At 50.8% G+C, this 20,568-nt stretch overlaps 1 protein-coding gene across 5 annotated transcripts in view; it reads left to right on the forward strand.

The window, feature by feature from the left end:
* Positions 1–13,551, forward strand: part of LOC147226545 (RNA-binding protein Musashi homolog 2-like) — an 84,298-nt gene extending 70,747 nt beyond the window's left edge. The window contains exons 11-15 of one of the 5 annotated variants that reach the window (XM_086160343.1): positions 3,312–3,431; positions 7,767–7,946; positions 9,663–9,817; positions 12,386–12,457; positions 13,448–13,551. In XM_086160343.1, coding sequence (XP_086016469.1) covers positions 3,312–3,431; positions 7,767–7,946; positions 9,663–9,817; positions 12,386–12,427 — 497 coding nt within the window. In that variant the 3' untranslated portion in view covers positions 12,428–12,457; positions 13,448–13,551. The remainder of the gene's footprint in view (positions 1–3,311; positions 3,432–7,766; positions 7,947–9,662; positions 9,818–12,385; positions 12,458–13,447) is intronic. The other 4 variants (XM_086160344.1, XM_086160346.1, XM_086160347.1 and 1 more) reach the window with 4 other exon arrangements.
* Positions 13,552–20,568: the final 7,017 nt, after the last annotated feature.

The raw sequence follows: 20,568 nt of genomic DNA on the forward strand, positions 1-20,568 counted from the left end.
CATATTGTGGAGAACATGGAGAGAACCCTCAGAGAGAACAGGAGAATGTCCAAACTGGAGGTAGAACATCCCCACGCCGGAACCGGAGAACCTTCGCCCTCCTGCTCCCGCCTTCTCCTGCCAGGGTTCTCCAGGTTCTCCCCCGGCCTTTTCCTTCCCAGCTTCCCTGCAAGGATGAATTGGACACTGATGTCCTGCCCCTGGTTCTGCCTCCATTTCTCACCCTGATTCCCCCTCTGCCCCCCTCCAGCTCCCCCCCATCTTCCTCCTCTGCCCCCCCACCCACCCCTCAGCTTCATCTGTCTCACTCCTTTGCCGCTCCCCCTTTACTCCCCCCCCATACTCCCGCCATCAAGACAGAAATCGAAATCATCAGCCGGCTGGAGGCCAGTTTTCACCCGCTGACCAGAAACTGGCTTATATAACGTGTGTGTGTGTATGTGAGTGCATGTCAGTGTGTCAGGGTGCTGGGTTTGTGTATGTCAGTGCATGTTTGTGCGTGTGTGTGTGTGTGTGTATGTGTGTGTGTCATTCAAGCGGCTGAAAAAAGCCCCTCCTCTGTTCGGTCTCCATCCATGACCTGCTGCTTCCAGGAGGAGAGAACACCTGCCGGTCCTCCATGTTCTTTCCATGTTCTTTCCGTGTTCTCTCCATGTTCTCTCCATGTTCTCTCCATGTTCTCCTGCCTGGGTGGTCTCCATGTCCTCCTGTCAGAAGCCTCCCTGAGCGTTGATGATTGGCAGCTGTTGATGAATGGATGAATAATTTGGGTTGAATCTTCCCACGCTGTTATTTATAGCCTGTCCAATCAGAGCGGCCTCCATCTGTCGCCACGGTAACCAGAGGCATCAGTCATCCCGTTAGCTGTTAGCATGTCGCTAATGTACCACCTGTCAGTCAGCTGAACCTTCAACATCCCCGCACAAGAACATTCCCTCCAGAGTGGAGGCAGGAGGGGGTGTCTGATGGATGGAACCGTGTGGTTCTTCTCCATGGGTTCTCCAGTTATGGCGTGACCAATCGGATGGCTTCGCCAAGCTCTAGGACCTTCAAGAAACCTCCTTGCTGGGCTGGTTGAGAACACCCCCCCCCCCCCGGGGGGGGCAGAGCCTAACCAGAGACATCTGATGGAGGTCAACATGGCTCCGCCCCCTTCTGAGGCCAGGCCTTCCAGACGCCAATCATCAGATGCCCCATCACAGATTGGTCAGCATTAACCACCGTCTTTTCCTGGTGGGCAAATCAGAGCTGTCGCTGGATCCGGGGGCGGGGCTTAACCCAGACGGCCCGTTGACAATCAACCAACCGTTGAACCTCTCATTCAATTTGATGGGAGGAGAACCCTGGTGGGGGTCACGGGGGCGGAGCCACAGGGGGCAAAGGGGCGGAGCCAAAGAGGCCCAGAAGGTCCTGAAAGTCTGATGTCTCTCTCCTCTGCTCTGATCTTCGTCCCGGCTTTGGGGTCCCCCGGGTCCCCCCTCTCCTCGGGTCCCCCCCCCCCCCGCCCGCTGGTAAACAGCCCGGGGCCACTGGAGTGTCAAAGCCGGGGGGGCTGAGAGCTAAACATTGTCTTTATCTCCTCGCTAATAAAAAGGCCATGAAATTGATTTAAGGCGGCGCCGGTGCCGCAGACAATGAGCCGCGGCGTCCGTTAATTAACCCGCTAATCCGCCAACCCTAATCTCTCGCCACAACTTCACCCGCTGCCAACTTCCGGGACAGAGGGTGCAGGGCTGGGGGGGGGGGGGGGGTGACGCCATCTTGTGGTCGCCGTGGTGAAGAAGTGAAGTCGCTCTTTTTTTCTTAATCTATTTTGTTTCATTTCTCTTCCTCACCCCCCCCACCCCCACCCGCCCGCCGCTCGCCGCACGGCAGCGTCTGGCGCCCGCCGCTCGCCACCGCTGTGTTATTGTGCGTCCAGAGTTGTGAATTACCTCCTCCTCAGCCGTTTAATGAAAAGCTATGTGTTTTTCTCTCTGCGGCGGCGCCTCCTCTGACCCTGCAACCCCCCCACCACCACCGCCGCCGCCGCCGCCATCCCCCCACCCCCCCAACTCATCAGCCCTTTGTGCGAGCCCTTCTTCTTCTTCCTCCTCTTCATGGAATAGTACTCCCGGGCCGCCTCTGAAAAAAATAGGTCACCTGCTGGCGCCGCCGTCACCTGCGCCGCCGCCGTAAATAATCCTTTAAGGTGCTCGCCGCCAGTTGGCAACGTCTGGGGAGCGCACACACACACACACACACACACACACACACGCACGCACAGACATACAGAACACGAGAAACGCCAGCACCAATACGTGTTTGGTGTGCATATGACCCCCCCCCCCCCCAAGTCGAGGGTTGCCGCGGCTCTACTTCCTGTTCGGCGTGGAAGGACTTGGTTCCCGTGGAGATAAGGCGGCGGCTGATTAGCGTTGGACGCCGTCGGGCCCCGAGCGAGGAATCTCATCACCGCCGCTAATGACGTGCCATTCCGGCGAGGGACGGCGGGCCCCGCGGCTCGGACCCGCCACCGCCGCCGCTGCCTTCTCATTAATGCTGATGATGTAATTAGGATTAATTGATGGACAGGCTCAGGCTCCTCACGAGGAGCAGGTTCTGCAGGACGTGGCTCCTCCCACAGGAAGTAGGTGTCATGTGACTCAGACCTCGCAGGGCCGTCTATCAAACCCGCAGACTCCACTGGCAGATTATTCATCTGAATAATCTCTAATTTTATCGATGATCGATATGACGTCACAAAGCGTCCTGGTCAGTCTCGTTGCCCGTCGGCCATTTTGCCATCGTGATCAATCACGCGTTTTCTCCAGATGTGATGGATAGATCAGTGAAGATGGATTGTATGAACGAGTGACCGATCAATGCAATCAATGCAAGCATAGACTGATTGATTGATTCCTTTCTATCTCCTCCAATCACCTTGGAGGAGGTGTGTACCCCCCCAGCGAAAAACAACAACAAACATGGCCGCCGCTCCTTTGATTGGTCTGTGTGTGTGTGTGTGTGTGTGTGTGTGTGTGTGTGTGTGTGTGTGTGTGTGCGTGTGTGTGTGAATTGTTTGATCAGGACAGCCCCCCACCTTTGTTAGCTAGCATAGCAGCTAATGAGGTTTGTCAGAGGGTTTATGGTTCTTCCGGGACCTTTGTTTACTGCTCCGGTTCTTTACCCGGCGATTTGACGTGCTAACGCTAAACATCTTCTCGGGGTTGTGTCAAGATGTAAATCATGTTCCCCCGGCAACCGGGGATGAACTCATCCACCTCCAGGAAGTGACTTGTGGGTGTGTGTGTGTGTGTGTGTGCCTGCAGGCTTCCCGGCGACAGCGTACGGACCGGTGGCGGCGGCAGCGGTAGCGGCGGCGCGTGGCTCAGGTAGGGGGGCCCGTGGAAGAGGCGGCTACTTGGCGTACCCACAGAGCGCAGGGCCAGGTAAACGCTCTGTCCACGTTCTGTGTGGCTGCTTCCACTGCTCTGCTTCCCTCGTAGAACCCAGAACGTAGAACCTCACGCCTCCGGCAGCTTCGCTCCTAGTAGCTAGTCTGTCCGGGAAGTAGATATGCCCTCTGTCGAAGACACAGGCTAACAGCTAGCCGCCATCCCCCCGACTACGTGTCCCCGCCCCGGCTCGGTGACCGGCTTGGTCCTTAGAACCAGAATCCAGAGCCCAGTCTGTAACTTCCAGGTGTTAATTGGGGGAGGGGGTTGAATGGTCACCACGGTAACAAAAGACAAGGATTGCATGAACCGAGGCCAAAGGGAGAGACAGGTGACCCAGAAGAGACAGGAAGAGGCCCAGCAAAACAGAAAGTGAACAGGAGGGAGCTTTTATTCTGAAAAGCCGGCCGGACGCCACCCTGTGTTTGTGGCTGACTCCTATCCCCTGCAGGTTGACTCGAGCTGAGAATGGACAGGAGGTTCTGACTGGGTTCTCTGCGTTCTAGTGCTCCCAGAGGTCTATAAACCCCAAACACACCAGTTCTTGGGTTGGAACTGTACATTGTAGGCTCAAAGCACAAACATGCCATCCCAAAGTGCTTCCAGACCTAATGCACCCCCCGCCGGCGCACCAGAGAGGGGAAGCGAGTCCGGGCAAAGCCACCCACGACCCAGGTTAGCCTGATGGGTTCCGTCTGGAACCATGACTGACACTACCAGACCGGCCTCTTGAGAGGCCTGGCTTGTTTGGCACTGGGCTTGTCAGAAGCAGAGCGCGGGGGGAAGCATGCTGGGGGAAGTATGCGGAGGACATTTTTCTGTTCCTGACATGGAAGGGGGGGGTTCAGCTAGAGAGATGACAGCTGGCTAACTGCACCCCCACCCCTCCCTACCGATGATGAGGTGCGTCCTGAAGGCCACGAGACAGAGAGGCATACCGGTGGAAGCACAGGGGAAGTTCCATCTGGGGGGGGGCGGGTTCTTCAAGGCTTGTTGTTGATCGACTGGGTGGGAATACCGGGTACTAGTAGTGCATTGTCAAGGTCATTGTTGCTGCTCGGTTTATTAGCGCCGCCGTTGCCTCTGGTCCCTGAAGTGGTGGTCCTCACCTGAGGATAGCGGTAAACGATGGTCCTCCAGGTCACCAGGGGGTGCAGATGACTGATTGTTTAATCTACCAGAAAAGGATGGAAGAACAGTGTGGTAGTGGGGGGGGTTAGTGGTGTCATGGACTCCCACCTGCCTTCCTCCTCCTCTTCCTCCTTTGGCGTTGTTGTTTTCCTCCCCTCAGAGGTGGAGGAGGAGAGTCCCTTGTCCTTCAGCCGTCGGGAATCTGCTGAGTCCTGACCCGGTTTATGAGGTAATCACTGGAGGAAGATGAGGGCGGCTCATTAGAGGATGATGGAGGTCTTTAACTGGACCCAGACTCCCTCTGGTGGTGAGGAGGTTCATAACCTCCCCTCCCTGGACTTCTGTCTTCTGGCTGTCCCAGGAGACAACAAGAACAAGAACATTTGAGTGGCTTTTGTGACATCGAAGGAACCTGGCGGATAAGACCCAAAATATTCACTGAAGCCTAGAACCGGGACCGGAATAAGAAGAAGAAGAACCCAGGACACCAACTATCTTCTTTTCTGCTTCACCTTGTCGACCGTCTCTTCAACCTGGAACTCCACCTGGCTCTGCTAAGGAGCTCCTGGGCTTCACGCATGGGGAAGGTGCAGGCATACCCTTTATGTCCTACCATTTTCTATCTTCCCTTGAACCCCGGAGAACCTCTGTCACACAGTAGTGGGTAGAACGTCCCTGAATCTGACACTTGGAGGTGACAGTGACCTCCACAGATGGAACGCACCCTTTGGTAGGCGCCAACTCCCGGAGAGAGCTGCTGCGCCACCACCACCAACAGCCCCCTCCCACTCCGACTCCATTCCCTATGAATGTTGGGTTCCTTGGGTTCTCACAACCCTGAACGGAGACATTTTGAGGAAATGCCGGGGCTGTTGGCCCAGAACCCGCTTTGATTGGATAATCAGCGCCGGCTGCTGATGACCCCCTGCCCTTTCACGGTCCTGACCCAAACTGGGGGGGGGGCGGAATGCCCGACACGCTATGGAAATCTGCATTAAAATCACTTAGTGCCTTCCTTGCAGCAAATTAGCACGCCGTGATGGACTCATGAGCCTCAGCTCCCCCTCCCCGACCTGGTGGGTAAATACCAAGCGGACGCTGGGTTCGTCCGTCGCTGGGGGCAACAGCGAGGCGAAGCGTTCCCTGATGGGAGATGGCCCGAGAACAAGTCATCTGCTAGAGTCCGTCGGTGGAGCGTCTCTGGACTCCATCTCTTGGGGTCATCTGGGTTGGCATGGAAAGTGAAAGTGAAAGTGAGCGCTGGGCCCAGACAGCTGCCCCCAGCCTTCTTCTTCACAGAGGTTTCCGGTGGCAGATCTTTGAGAGGTGATGGACGCACAAGGAGATGCCAGTGGGATGGAGGGGGGGGGGGGGTGAGAGGTGGTCTCATGCGGTTTCTCTGGTAGAACAAACATATGTAGATATATTCAGCCGTTTAGTCGTTCATTAACTACATCATTCGTCCTGAGCAGCCAATCACAGCTCTCACCGGGGCCGAGAGGCGGGGTTAAAACCCGGACGGGTCAGCTGTCAATCATCCAACCGGTCACCTTCTCAGTCTTCAGTGGACCAATGACTGTTCTTGGGACTGAAGAACAAGGAGAACCCTCTGACAACACGATCAGAAGTTATTTAGAGTTAGATATAATATGATATAAATATACATAGACATTCAGCACATAAAGATATATATATAGACCTGAACCTGTTGATATCCAAGGTCAGGTGACCTCTGCCTTTGGCTCCGCCCCCTCCCCGGATTTGTGTGTGTGTGTGTGTGTGTGTGTGCGTGTGTGTGTGTGTGTGTGTGTAACGGGAGTATCTTCAGCAGTCCGAGGTCCTCGCAGGCGGGGTTGATGTCAGGGGGAGGGGGGTCGCCATATTTCATCATCAGCATGATTAGCTTCTTCTCAAAGGCGGGGGGGGGGAAGGTGCTTTCAGGGCCGGTGGTTCCTCCTTGGAGGCAGTCACCTGGGAAAGTGGGAGGGGGGGCATTCATCCATCCTGGGGGGGGGCAAAACCCGATGATGTCACCAACAGATGACCCTCCCCCGCCCTGTTCACCGCACCGCCAGCTTTGGTACGGGGGGGCGGGGGCTAATTATCAGTATAAATGGATCCCCGCGAACGATCCGCACTGCTGGCTCCCCTCATCTGGTTGCCTAGGCAACTGCGGCACGCTCATTTGTTTTGCAGATGAGTAATTACAGCCAATTAGTGGTCTTGGAGTGGGGGGGGGGGGGGCGGTTCAGACCGGATTGTGTGAATATTAATGGCGCCGTGGCGGGCGATCTCGCTGCTTCCACGCCGGCCATGATGACGATCTATTGCAGCGGCGGCGTGATTTTTCTCCCATCCGTCAGGGAGGGCGGCGGCGCAGATGCAGGAAGGTGTTGGGTTGGCGGAGGAGTCACGGCACTCGAGGGGGGCGGAGCCTCAATCCGGCGGCGACGTCAATCATGCTAGTCTCATCTCAGCCGGCCGTCGGCTCATTCGTCGGTGGATCCATGTTGCCCCGCCCCCGCAGGAGGAAGCCCCGCCCCTCACCACCTGTTTTGTCAGTTGGAGTCGATTGATCCCGATCAGTTCCCGATCAGTTCCTGATCGTGGGTGGGGGGGGTGGGATGTCATGTGACCTGGAATCAGATTGAGAAATGGAGCGTCGCATTCTGAGCGGGCGTGGGGGGGTGGCCAGTAGATTAGCTCTTATCAACAAGGTCGGAGAAGAACTCTTTTAATTGGTCTCGCCACCCCCCCACCTGAGGGGGGGGGCGGCGGGGGCGGACCCCCCCCCCCCCCCCAGGACCGCCATCATCAATAAACATGAATCCGTCTGATTCGCTAGAAGAAAAAGCTGGGATTAATTATCGATCGGCTGCTTCCTCCGGGTGCCTCGGCCCGGGAGCAGGCGGGGGGGCATCGACCGCCGCTTAATGACGGCCGTTACCACGGTGCCCAAATGTTTTTAAACAAAAGACAACACACACACACATGCACGCACGTGCGCGGAACGAGCGGGTCAATTATGAACACACCGATTGGAGACGCCGCTTTAAAACCGGACCAGAACCAGAACCCGCGATCTGCTCGACCATCCGGACTTTGACTTTGACCATGAAAATTGATTTCCACAATGATGGCGTCCCCCTCCCACCCACCCCCGACCCCCACCCCCCACCCCCACCCTGTATCTCCCAGGCCTCCCCGATTACGGGTTTTACTCTGCGGCCGGTGACCAGAGGGGGGGGCCCTGCTCCTTTGCTGACTATGGCTCCCTGGGGCCCCAGGCAGCCCAGATGCTGCACAGTGAGCATGTCACCTCCGCCTGCACCTCCCCCCTCCAGCACCTCCACAGCCCGGATCAGTTTAAGAACCCAGGTTTGTATCAGAGCTTCTCCTCCCCACCCACCCCCCCGTACGTTCCATGACGTCGTTCCGTGCAGATGGTCGGAAAACCTTTTCTTTTGACATTTGCTCTTTTGCTCATTTTGTCCGTTGAAGAGACCTCCCGCCCCCCCCCACACACACACACACACGCACACACACAGACACACAGTTCCCAGGAGAAGAGCCGGAATTTGAAACGTCTCGCTGATAAAAGCTAGCATGGCATGTTCCTCCTCCTCTTCCTTCATTTCTTTCTAGAACTTTATGTACATGTTTTCTTTCTCCGAGATGGTTGAAGCCCCTGCTTGCACATTAGGGGTTGACAGACGCATGCACGTGCACGTGCACGCACAAACTCGGAATGCTATCCATTGTTTGCATGAGGAACATCTCTTTGGTACCAGCAGTACCAGGGCAACTATAGGCTACTCTAGGCCCCGCAGGACACTGTAGGCCACTGTAGGCCCTGCAAGGGCCATCGTAGGCAACTGTAGTCTACTGTAGGCCTGCAAGCCACTTTAGGCCCCACAGGCCACTGTAGGCTACTCTAGGCCCCGCAGGACACTGTAGACCACTGTAGGCCATTGTAGGCAACTGTAGTCTACTGTAGGCCCTGCAAGCCACTTTAGGCCCCACAGGCCACTGTAGGCTACTCTAGGCCCCATCGGCAACTGCAGGCCAATCTAGGTTATTGTAGGCCCTGCAAGCCACTATAGGCCTCACAGGGCACTGTACGCAGAACCCCCTAACCTCCACAGATCCCCAAAGGCCCCTGTAGGTCCCACAAACCCCTGCAGTCCCCCATAGATCCCTGCAGCATGGACCCTGTTGGGCTCTGAGGTTTTTCTGATGGCTGCTGCTTCCCGTTGGTTCCTTAGGTGTTTGGGTATCCGAAGGAACTGAAGATGATCGGTGGTGCCTGGACCGATGGGAGCGAGACGAGAGGGGTTCCTCCCTCTGTCCTGGACATTGATGGTTCAGGTCTTGTTCTAGATTTTAAACAGAAGCTTTGGGTTCTGGGGCTGCTGGGGTTCTGTAATGTTCTATTATCACCCCCGGAGCTCCTCCTGCCCATGACCCAGAGATTCCACCAACACAGAATTGCAGATGTGTCCTGGTAATACCTTAGTGCAGCTCGTGTTCTGGACTTCTGGAATAGAGCCGACAAGAGTGGACCGGAACCCCCCGCCACAAGCTACAGGCAAACCGGGGGGGTTCCCCTGATTTTGACTGATCTCTGCTGGCTCGGTCTCCGGGACAGGCAGAGCCAGGATGGCCCTTTTCCGTCCCTCGTTCCTTTTACTTGTCTCCAACGATCTATTGGTTCTGACGTTCTGCGACCGGTCCCATCGGTTCTCCTTCCCGTCCACACGTGCACGGACACGCCCACATCCCCAGCATGGCGGAGTCTCCTCCAGCAGGAACCTCCCTTTCCGTTGTGCATGACGTTCTAAATGAATGGCTGCCTTGAGAACCCCAGCATGTGGATCGGACTCAGAGTCTCATACTGGATTCACCTTCGGTTCCGTTCCGCGTGGACCCGACCTCAATCCGGCAGAACCTCAAAGTTCTCTGATTAGAACAAGTTCCGGGAGACGAACCCCTGAATCCAGTCATGTGTTCTTCTGATCTCTCCGTGAAGGAACGTGGTCAGGTTCCGCCGGGGGGGTTCTGATCCGGTCCGCTCCCCGTTGTGTCTGTTTGCAGGAACCAACCCGTCCCGGGCCGGAGGGTTCCCCGGCGCCAGCAGCCCTGGGCCCGTGGCCGACCTGTACGCCCCCAGCAGTCAGGACTCGGCGGTGGGGAACTACATCAGCGCCGCCAGCCCTCAGCCCGGATCCGGATTCGGGCCCAGTATCACAGTGAGTCCAGAACCGACCCCTCGTTCCGACAGAACTTTGAGTTCTGCTCCGTCAGACTAAGCCAATCCGGTTCTTGATTGAGCTAAAACCAATCACCCTACTAATTCTGAGCCTCCGATCGACGCCGGTATCTGAGCAACGGTGAGTATGAGGGAACCGACTGGGTTCCCGAGTCGGACCGGCTTCGGGCTCCGCGTTTTTTCTGCGCGTCGAACGCGGCCCGTTTCGGCTGCGTGTGCTTCCCGCGTCACATGTCGGTCGGGTTTGAGCTGCAGCTTCACCCGGAGTCACCTTCACGCACCGAGGCTATTTTTAGAGCCCCAGCTGTCCCCAGCTCGGGTTCCCCCCCAAACCGGGCCTATCCTCCGCTGCCGTTCTTGTCCGGTAGCCAGGTCTCGTTGCCCCTCACCCCCGCTCTCGCCAATCGGTCGGTTGCCATGTCAACAGAGGTCTGCGGCAACGTCTCGTGCCCTCGCTGTTCCTCAAGCGGAGCGAGGAACCGGCTCGGATTAGCCCGCCAGGCAGCGGAAGTCTTCAGGCGCGAAGAAGAACCTTCCTTAGCCCACTGCCTTGTAGGCTCAGGAACATCTGTCATCCAAACACCTCCAGGACCTTCTCGGCTCGTCGTCCTGGATCATCAATTTTATGGGTCCGAATTAAAATTTTTAGATTTCATAAGAATTAGCCTTTTTAGCTGGGAACTAGCATCGTATTCGTTTAGACATGGGGTCGGGAACCTTTTGGACTCGGGGAGCCATAAAAGCCGTAGCGCAGATCCAAATGCAAATTCCTCTGTCCACGCAGCCCAGAGTGCACGGATCCGCCATCTTTTCCATTATGATGGCTGAGGCGGATAAACTAGTTGGCTAACTGATAGCCACCGGAAGAGCCATAAATGGTTCGCGAGTCATAGTGTTCCTGACCGCTGGTTTAGACTATCATCACCAAAGGTGTTAGCAGTACCGTGATCCTCTGGTGCAAACCTTCCCATGAGCATTAACAACGGTATCACATGTAACTATAGAAGTTGAGCATAAATTAGCATTGACGAACAGCATTTTGAAATGAACTAGCATCAAATTCTTTTCCAACCTGTTTCCACATGGATTAGCAATCGCGTCGCATTTCTTTGCTACATTTTCACCATTTTGGATTAGCAACGTTTCAGCCTGGATAAGCATCAAATTCAAACGGTTTGAGCTGCATTTTCCTAGATTAACATGTTTTTGCTAACTTCCGACCCCTGCCCGAGGATTAGCTTCGTTTCCACATGTTTTCACACGGATTAGCAACCGTTTCATGTTACCTTGCTACTATTTTTAGCATTCTGGATTAGCAGCTATTCCACGTGGCTTAGCATCAAATTCAAACGGTCGAGGACCATTTTCCCAGATTAGCAACACGGCTCTGCTAACACCCCCTGAGGGATTAGCATCGTGTGGATCTGCACCTTCTGCCGTGACTTTGAAGAACCCCGCGATATTGACTGGTGCCGCGGGTTCCGTCGGGCTCGCTGACACGGAACCTGGGAAATCCATGTGTTTGTTCGGCGGGGATCAATGCTCCGCCTCCGGAACGCCGCTCGATGAGGAGCGGCGTGCCGCCTTCGGGGACTCGTCCGACACGGGACATGGGAACCCTTTGTTTACCCTTCCTTTCTCGGCCCTTCACTCGGAACGATCCGGGGTTCCGGGGTCGCAGAACCTTCGGCGGTGAGGAGGGGGAGGAACCGAAAGGGAGATGAGATCATTCAGGCAGGAACAAAGAACCGAAAACGAGGCGGAGAACCTTCCGAAACAGATCGTTCACGAGCAGGTTCCCTTTAACCTGGTGACGCTCACAGCGACGGCAGAGCCCGTGGGAACCTGGGGAACGTATGAACTCAACAAGAACGTAGAAACACAGAGGGGAAACGTCCGACCACAGAGCAGTACGTATAAACATAAGAAACGTATAAACAGAGGGGAACATATAAACACAACAGGAGAATGTAGAAACAGGGAAAATATAAACACGATAAGGAACGTATATAGCGGGAGAGTGTATAAACACTGCAGGGAATGTATAAACATAATCAGGAACGTATAAACGCAAAAAGGAATGTATAAACTGAGGGGAACGTATAAGCGCAATAGGGAACATACTAACGCGATCGGGAATGTATAAACACAATAAAGCATGTAGAGGTATAGCAGGAGAATGTAAAAACAAAGCAGGGAACATATAAACGTAATAAGGAACGTATAAACAAAATAATGACAAATCCAAAGGAGAACAAATAACAGAGGGATGGATAAATAAACGAATCTATAATCCCAGATTGGACTCCTGAATCGGTGTTCTGAGTTGCGTTGACGTTGTACGCCGTACTTTCCAGGTTCTGGTTCCTTCCTCAATAGAACGGCAGCCATTTTGTTTGGTGGGGTTAAATAGGCAGTTAGGCGAGCGCACGCCATTAACCCTTCCGCCTGAGCGTTGCCACGGCACCGGCCGGGCCCGATGGACAGGGCTCGGTTGGCGGGCGTGGATGTGACTCTGCTGACGCTGGGATGACCTGTGCTCCTCCAGGGGCCGCTGATCGCCACCGCCTTCACAAACGGATACCACTGAGCCGCCGCCCGCTACGCCATCCCGTAACAGGTACCGCACCTCGCCGGTCGGCAGCAGGGGGCGCCGCAGCGCGCCCGAAGCCCAGGGTCCACATGGGCTTCAACGGAGCCTGGTGACGTTGAGCCTCTCGGTTCTGCAAGATGTCCCGCCTTCATCCAAGAGGTGGAGAGGACCTTCTTGTCCTGCCTTGATGAAGGCGAGGCGTCCTGTCCACGTTGGACTCGTGTTCGAGCGGAAGTGGCGCCCCCTGCTGCTCGGTTGCCTCCCGTCTGTTGATGTAATCTTTGGTGATCATGTCTCCGGCCGCCGGCGTCCCTGAATCAAAACCGACACTCAGAAACATCAACATTGGTCGGGCGGCCGTCTTTGGCCTGGACTGGCTACACATAGCAACATTTTAACATGGATTAGCAACAATATCATAGGGATTAGCAAGATTCTCAAGAGATTGGCAACATTTTTTACAGAAATTGGCAACATTTTCACAACATGAGCAACATGTTGCACATGATTAGCAACTTTATCGTCGGGAATAGCAATATTTTTACATGGAGTTGCAGCATTTCTACTTGGATTAGCGACATTTTTACAGAGATCAGCAACATTCCACATAGATTAGCAAAATTATCATTGGGATAAGCAACATTTCTACATGGATTAACGACATTTTCACAGTGATTAGCAACATTTGACATTGATTAGCAATATTTTCACGAGATTAGCAACATTTCACGTAGATTAGCAACATTATCATCAGGATAAGCAACATTTTTGTATTAGCAACATTTTATCAGAGATGAGCAAAATTTCATAAAATTAACAAGCTTTTCACAAGATTAGTAACATTAGCGTCACTTCCTGTTTGCATGAACGGCAGCTGACGTTCCGTCCTCCCCTCTCGCCGAACCGACATGCAGCTTCATCCAACCAGCGCTCGTGCACCGAGGGGGCGTGACCATGTGACCTCAGAGGCTCCGCCCCCTCCGCCTGACGGGTTTTCTTCTCCCTCTCTGTTGGCAGAGTCCGTCCGGCGGCGCCGGGAGCAGCGGGCGGAGTTTCTAAATTTGTGTGCAGGCGGCGCCGCTCCCCTGTAGGCCTGGCGGTGGCGGCGGCGGCGGCGGCGGCGACAGTGACGAAACAAAAGAAAAGAAAAAAAAAAAGACTGAACGTCGTAACCACATGAAGAAAATGTTCGTCATCTCAGAAAAAAAAATAACTGCTGTACTATAACCCCAGCCTCCACCCGCGCCAGCCCCGCCCACCTCCACCTTCCACTTCCTGTGCTTCTCAGGAGACGCCGCTCCGTTCCCCACCGAATAATCCCACCGTGATCCCGCCGTCCGGGGCGACGGACTCGTCCTTTCGGTCGCTTGTTTGTTTTGTTTCTTCTGTCGCCACGGCGACAAGCATCCCCACTCCCACGGGTCAGGCGTCATGGAAAAGACACAGGAAGGAAGGAAGGAAGGATCCTAGTAATAAAACCTCTGTAGCTCTTAATCTTATCTATTTATGTTTGGACCCCCCCGACCCCTGACCTCTGACCCCTGACCCCCGACCCCCCCTCCTCCTGTTTCTGGGCAATACCAAGAGACTCCCATATTTTTATGGTCCTTTTTATACGTGTTGTTTTGCTGTTGTTTAGAAATCTCTCTCTATATAAATCTATATAAATATAAATCTATCTATCTATCTCCAGTGTGTGTCTGCTGGGAGCTGTAAATAAACCCCCCACCTCCACCCCCCCCACCCCCCACCCCCCCCCCCACGGGTCTCACCAGCAGCTCCTTTTAACGAAATAGAAACAGGAGGGAAACAAACCAGGAGAGGACTTTCAAAATCAGACATCCTGACCGGGAAAAAGCACATGGAGCTCCCACACTTTTATAGTCCTTCATCACTCCTTCTCCTCTTCTTCTTTCTTTCTTTCTTTCCCCTCCACCTCTTTCTCCACTTCTTTTTTTAAAGAATTAGAAAAAAAAAAAATATTTAAAAAAAATGTTTTATACCTCAGCCGCCTCCAGGGTTCTCTTGGGTTCTCCCGGGATGCTCCAGGGTTCTCCTGCTGGTTTCTCCAGGGTTCCCTGAGGTTCTCCAGGGTTCCCCGGGGCTCCGTGAGATGTTGTAACTCCGGTGTTAAAAATAATAATAATAATAAAAAAGGAAAAGCCGGAGAGGGGGGGGGGGGGCGGGGGGGGCGGCGGGACCTGAGCAGGGTGTCAATGAACGCACCGGGAGGTTCTCCTGGTGTCCAGGTGGGGCCGCCCACGGTCGTGTAATAACACAGTAATAACACGGGTGTTCTGAGGACGCGGAACCCGGTTCTCCTTTTATTTATTCCCCGTCCTGCCAGTCCAGCCTGTGAGGGTTCTAAGGTTCTCCGCCGGAGAACGCAGTAATAATTTAAAGATAAAACTTTGATGTTTCACACGTTTTGTTCCTACTTTGTGCTTTATATACTAATACTTGTAAAAATACTATTAAAGTACTGTGTATCCACCGCTCTCTGTACTTCACCCCCGTTAGGAGTAGACGTGGAGGCGGAGCTCCTCCTCCGCCATGGTTCTTCCCGCCCTTCTCCGCGGGGGGGGGGGTTCTTTAGTCGTCGTGGTCGTGATGGGGTTCCGCGCCGCCGCCACCGCCGCTCGGGTTCTCCGCTCCGACCCAAAACCAAAGCCGCGGCCGAATGTCCCCGCGAGCCATACTACCTTAAATGCTAACGCTAGCCCCGCTAACTAGCTTCCCATTGGCTCCAGGGGGGAGCAGTTAGCATCTCAGAGCCGTTCCCATCTCCTTCCAAGGGGGCGGAGCCATCGCGCGGACAGGAAGCGGGCCCAAAACTACTTCCTGGAACGCGGACGTAAACGTCGGTTTCCTCCCGCGCTCCGGAAAACATCTGCACCTGTGATGTCACTTCCTGCCGCAGCCGCTCGTCCTTTTTAGAGACGACTTCCAAAAGATTGGCCGCGATTGGTTGGACGCCAGGGCGTTGTAAATACCCCCCCCCCCCCCCCCCAGTGATGACAGTTTATTTATCAGTGTGTTAATTAGCGTCGCCTTGTTTGTAATAACTAGCTAATAGCACGTTCACGTGTTCTGGGTGTTTCCGGTTAACGTTGTAATTAACAGGGTATAAACGTGTTATTACTGCGGTATAATCACAGTATTTGATTATTTAAACACCCCAAACCCCACCCCGAACCCCCCTACACACACACACACACACACACACACACACACACACCGCCACCCTGGTGCTGGTCTGGTCCCACAGCATGGATTATTTAAGGTTGTATGGGTTTGAAGGCGTATGGATTTAAGGTGGTATGGATTATAAAGTATGGATTTAAGGTGGCATGGGGGTGTGAGGATTATGGGTTTTAAGGTGGTATCTATTTTATGGATTCTTATATGTGTGCTGCTTTTAAGGTGGTATGGGTGTTTTGTGGTGCATGGGTTATAAGGCGGTATCCATTTTAAGGTGGTATGGCTCCGTGGCTGTACTTTCATTTCCTCTCCAGCCTGACGGCGGTTCTTACAGCTAATGAATGTTACTCATTTAAGTCGACGTCGCCGTTCCATCGAATGGGGGGTTGGGAGGGAGGGAGGGGGGGAAATAAGTAGTAACAGATAATAGAGAAGAAAACCAGAGTCAGCCTGTGAAGGCGTTGACGGTTCAACTACCGTATCTAAACTTGAATCTCTAGGCAAGTGTTGGGTAACGGCCAAGAAGCCCCCGACCCCCACCAGTCCCAGAGTGGGGGGGTCCCGTCCAAGTCATCCAGCCCAGGGGGTCGCTCCTACATGTACTTCTATTTGTTGACGTTGCCACGGTGACAGACGTAGCACCCCCCCCCCCCCACTCCCCCCCTGGACTGGAAACCACGCCGTGCACGTGCTACCACCTCCATCCCCTGTGCCCGGCCTCGAGTGTTTTTTGGGGGCGGGGCCTGTCTTGTTGGGGGCGGGGCCTGTCTTGTTGGGGGCGGAGCCTTTCCCAACACTTGCCCTCCTTCTTTCTCTTTTTTTTTTAAATTCTCGTTTCTGTTTCCACGGCGACAGACAGAGAAACTTGACCGACACCTGAAGGGTCTTTCAGGTGCTCACCGGGCCTCCAGCCTGCTGTAACATATACTACTACTACTAATACTACTACTAATACTACTAATACTACTAATACTACTACTAGTACTGCTAATGATGGTGGGCGGGGCTCTGTCACATATCAGATGTGGAAAGTCTAATTTTATATTTGTATTTTCAAACGAAGACGATGTCTGGATCTCCTTCCTGTGTGTGCGTCTGGAAAACCTCCTCCAATAAACTCTCTTCTTATATTCCTCCTTTTACCTCATTGGTCGCTTCTTGCTTTCATGTCACACCTTCTCCTCTTCCTCTTCCTCCTCCTCTTCCTCACTTCCTGTCACGTGGCTCTTGGCCGTGCAGCGGCGGCTCGCTGCTGCCCCCTGCTGGCTGCCGGAGGAAGTGCAGGGACGGAGGCCGGACCTCCAGCCCGTCAGGACTAGTCAAGAACTAGTCAGTGACTAGTTATTAAACAGCATGAAGGAAAGGAGAGCGGTGAGAAGCACACTGGTTCCCTTTTAAGGAATTAGGTTTTATTAGAAATTGTCCTCTTTGGAAATATTTAATGATCTCATTTGCAAACATTTAAAGAATGCGAAGTCTTTCTGAGGTTTTCTTATTATTATTACGATTATTATTAATGTTATTATAACTACTACAACCACTCCTATAATTATCAGTCTCAAATACATTAAAATGGTCACTGTTATTTATTACTATTGCTTTATGATTATATTATTATTATTATCATTAAACATTCATATTATTGTCACTATTCTATTATTATGTTGTAATTATTGGTTTATTATTTCATCATGTTTTATCATCATTATTAGTAGGATTTACACTTTAAATAGTCATTATTATTTTGTCATGTTGTCATGAATAATCTTATCAATATTATTATCATTGCTGTAAATATTCAGATTTTTCTCGCTGTTATTCTTTTATTATTATTATTTTGTTAGTGTTAATTTTTTGATGACTTTTATCATGTTTCACAATTATTATTTTCTTGAATATTTACAAAAATAGAAATTCGGCTTTTATGTGTTTCAGTCTTTTATGATATTTTAAGTTTGTTTGCTCAAGAATATCAAACAACACATTTAAATGATTGCGTAAAAGACATTTGAATAAGAATTCCAAAAAAAAAAGAAATATTTTAACAGCAATTTGTGATTCAGGTGTGTTTTTCTGTGGGTTTATTCAATTTTCTTCTTGTAATTTTATATATTTTTATGTAATGTAATTTAATTTTATGTAATTCAAGAAGAATCGATATGTAAAAAATTAATCTTTTGGAAAATGTTTTAAAGCCAGGAATACGATTAGATCTACCGTGTCAATATTATATGATGTAAATATCTGATATTGTAAAAATATAATTATATCATAACAGACTTATTACATGCATACAAAAACATGTAAGTAGCCATAGAAATTGAAATTAAAAAATATTGTTCGCATTCAAATAGTATATTTCACCCCCTGACGTTCTGACAGGCACGGTTCCCATCAATGCGATTGATAAGAAATCAGTTAATTCATGACAAACCCCCCCCTTCAGGACAGACGCCCTGCATGCATATTCCTGCTGCAGGGCCTAATTAAGAGCTAGCTTAATTGCTAATTACCGGGGGGGGTTAAAGAGGTAGCCATTCACTCCCGACATCCCGGACGTGTTTGCACCTTGAAACGGGCCCCCGGGGGCCCGCCGACGTGCACGGTAGGGACGTGCACACCCCACCAACACACAAACACACACACAGCCGGTAGCGGCCGGTCCTCTTCTGAGGTGGAAAATCTTTTTGACAGGGCTGTATAATGGAGTCGATAGACGGCGGGGGGAGCAGCTGGTGGTGGTGGCGCTGCGTGGGGGGCACTCAGGTGGAGGGGGCTTTTTTCGACGGGCAACAATTAGCCATTAAGAGGCCAGTGAAGCCTCGGAGTGAGGAGGAGGAGGGTGACCTTCAGGGAAGAAGGACATCTCAGGTGAGCAACCATCAGGTGTCCGGATGCTGCAAAGCATCACGCACTCTTTGTTGATCAGCAAAAAGCGGCGCTCACTGGACAGTAGAATGTTGTCATTCCAGGGATTCAGTGGAAACACCTTAATTTTACTTATAGTATAACACCGCTATATATATTTATGTATACAGACTGTATCTTAATGTCTCTCCTGAAGGTTCTACGATGTCATTTCCCCACATTTTTGTTCCAGAGCTTCAATGAAAGGGTAAATATTAAGATGTTATTTTTGTGAGAAAAAGTATGTTAGCATTTAATGATATTTATTTGGACATGATCATTATCTCAATGTAATTTGACAGAAATTCTACACAATTCGTATTTTTTTTTATCACATTTCATTGAAAATATTAAATGTATTTACATTTGTATTATAATATTGTATGAGTTATAAGGTTATAAATATATATAATTTATTACTTATCTACATATTATACAAGTACATACATATATAAGTATATTTGATAAATAATATTTTCAATACATTTGAAATATTAAATGTATTTACATTTGTATTATAATATTTTATGAGTTATAAGGTTATAAATAGATATATATAATTTATTTGCATAAGTCAACATATAAATATATACATAATATATATTTTTCAACATTAACAACAGGGTATTGTATATTAATATGATACCCTGTATTAATATGATACATATGATCTAAATCAGTGTGGACTTTGTTTATTCCATTATGTTCAATTTGTACTTTACATATTTATATGATACTATCAGTGGCCAGCAGTATATTTTACACCAGGCCTTCAGTAGTGCTCCAAATCAATCCACCCCCCAATAATTAGTTTATGGCTATAAAAAAACATCTTACTATGCAGAAATGCAGTATAAAGAGAGGTGCATCGCAGATAAATAACTAGTGTATCCACAATAAATGCCTTTGTAGCAAACAGCTGCGACACATAAAAAGCACCAATAATAACCTGATAAACTTGCAGTATCATTTAGGGAAAATAGCAGCATTTTACTCACCAAAAATTCTGATAATTTGTTGACAAAATCCGTCCTCTGTTCTTTCCTCAAAAAGGGCCCAATTATTCTGTCGTACAGATTATCCAAACACTCCCAGCAATACAATTTGCAGTGTTCCTCGAAGCCTGTGAGCCAGGGCTACCGGTCCTAGTTCGTGGCTTGATAATGTCGGACAAATCCTTTTCGTGGTTGTGACAGGTTCGCTAGCTTAGGAGTTGCCCGACCTTTCTTTCCCATGTCCAGCTTTTCTTCAAAACTCCATCTAAAAAATGGCTTTAACAATATATTAGCAACTAAATCTGTTCTCCTCCTGCAGCCGTTGTGGGTTGACAAAACTGATATTAAACAAAGACAACTATATTCTGTTCGCAGCCCGCTAGTACGCTTCTCCTCGCTAATACACTAGTTTGCTCTCTGACTGTCCAATCAGAGGGTGCGAATATGCTGACGCTGCTGTAGCCTGCTAGAAGGCTTTGGATGTTGCCAACTAAAAATCTGATTGGTTGAAGCAACAGCGTCATCAACACTTATTTTTTTGCATAAAGGGCTTGCAGAAATGAATGCGGGCCACCCCACACAGATTTCTTGACTTTGACCCGGCCTGGCAACAGATGATGGCTGAAATGTGATTGGTTAAATGTTTTAATATGAAAATGACTTTTCGCAAGCGGCACAACCAGGGGAAAAGCTATGAAAGGAAGAGAGCAGATCATTTGGAATTATTCAATATGTATTCATGGAAAAAATTTAATTAACATCTGCGATTCCAATATTTTTTTAGGCCAGCAGATGGGGCCTTGCAGGCCCTGACGGCCCACCACTGGATAGTTTTATATAAATACATATATGTATGTTTACACATATATATATATATATATATATATATATATATATATATATGTATGTGTGTGTGTGTGTATATGTGTGTGTGTGTGTGTGTGTGTGTGTATATATGTATATGTGTGTGTGCGTGTCTTCTTCTTCTTCTTCTTCTTCTTCTTTCGGCTTTTCCCGTCAGGGGTCGCCACAGCG

The sequence above is a fragment of the Fistularia commersonii genome, chromosome 15 (genome assembly GCF_037954325.1).
Source record: "Fistularia commersonii isolate RoL2024-O1a breed Wild chromosome 15, RoL_Fcom_v1.0, whole genome shotgun sequence".
NCBI classification, from domain to species: domain Eukaryota; kingdom Metazoa; phylum Chordata; class Actinopteri; order Syngnathiformes; family Fistulariidae; genus Fistularia; species Fistularia commersonii.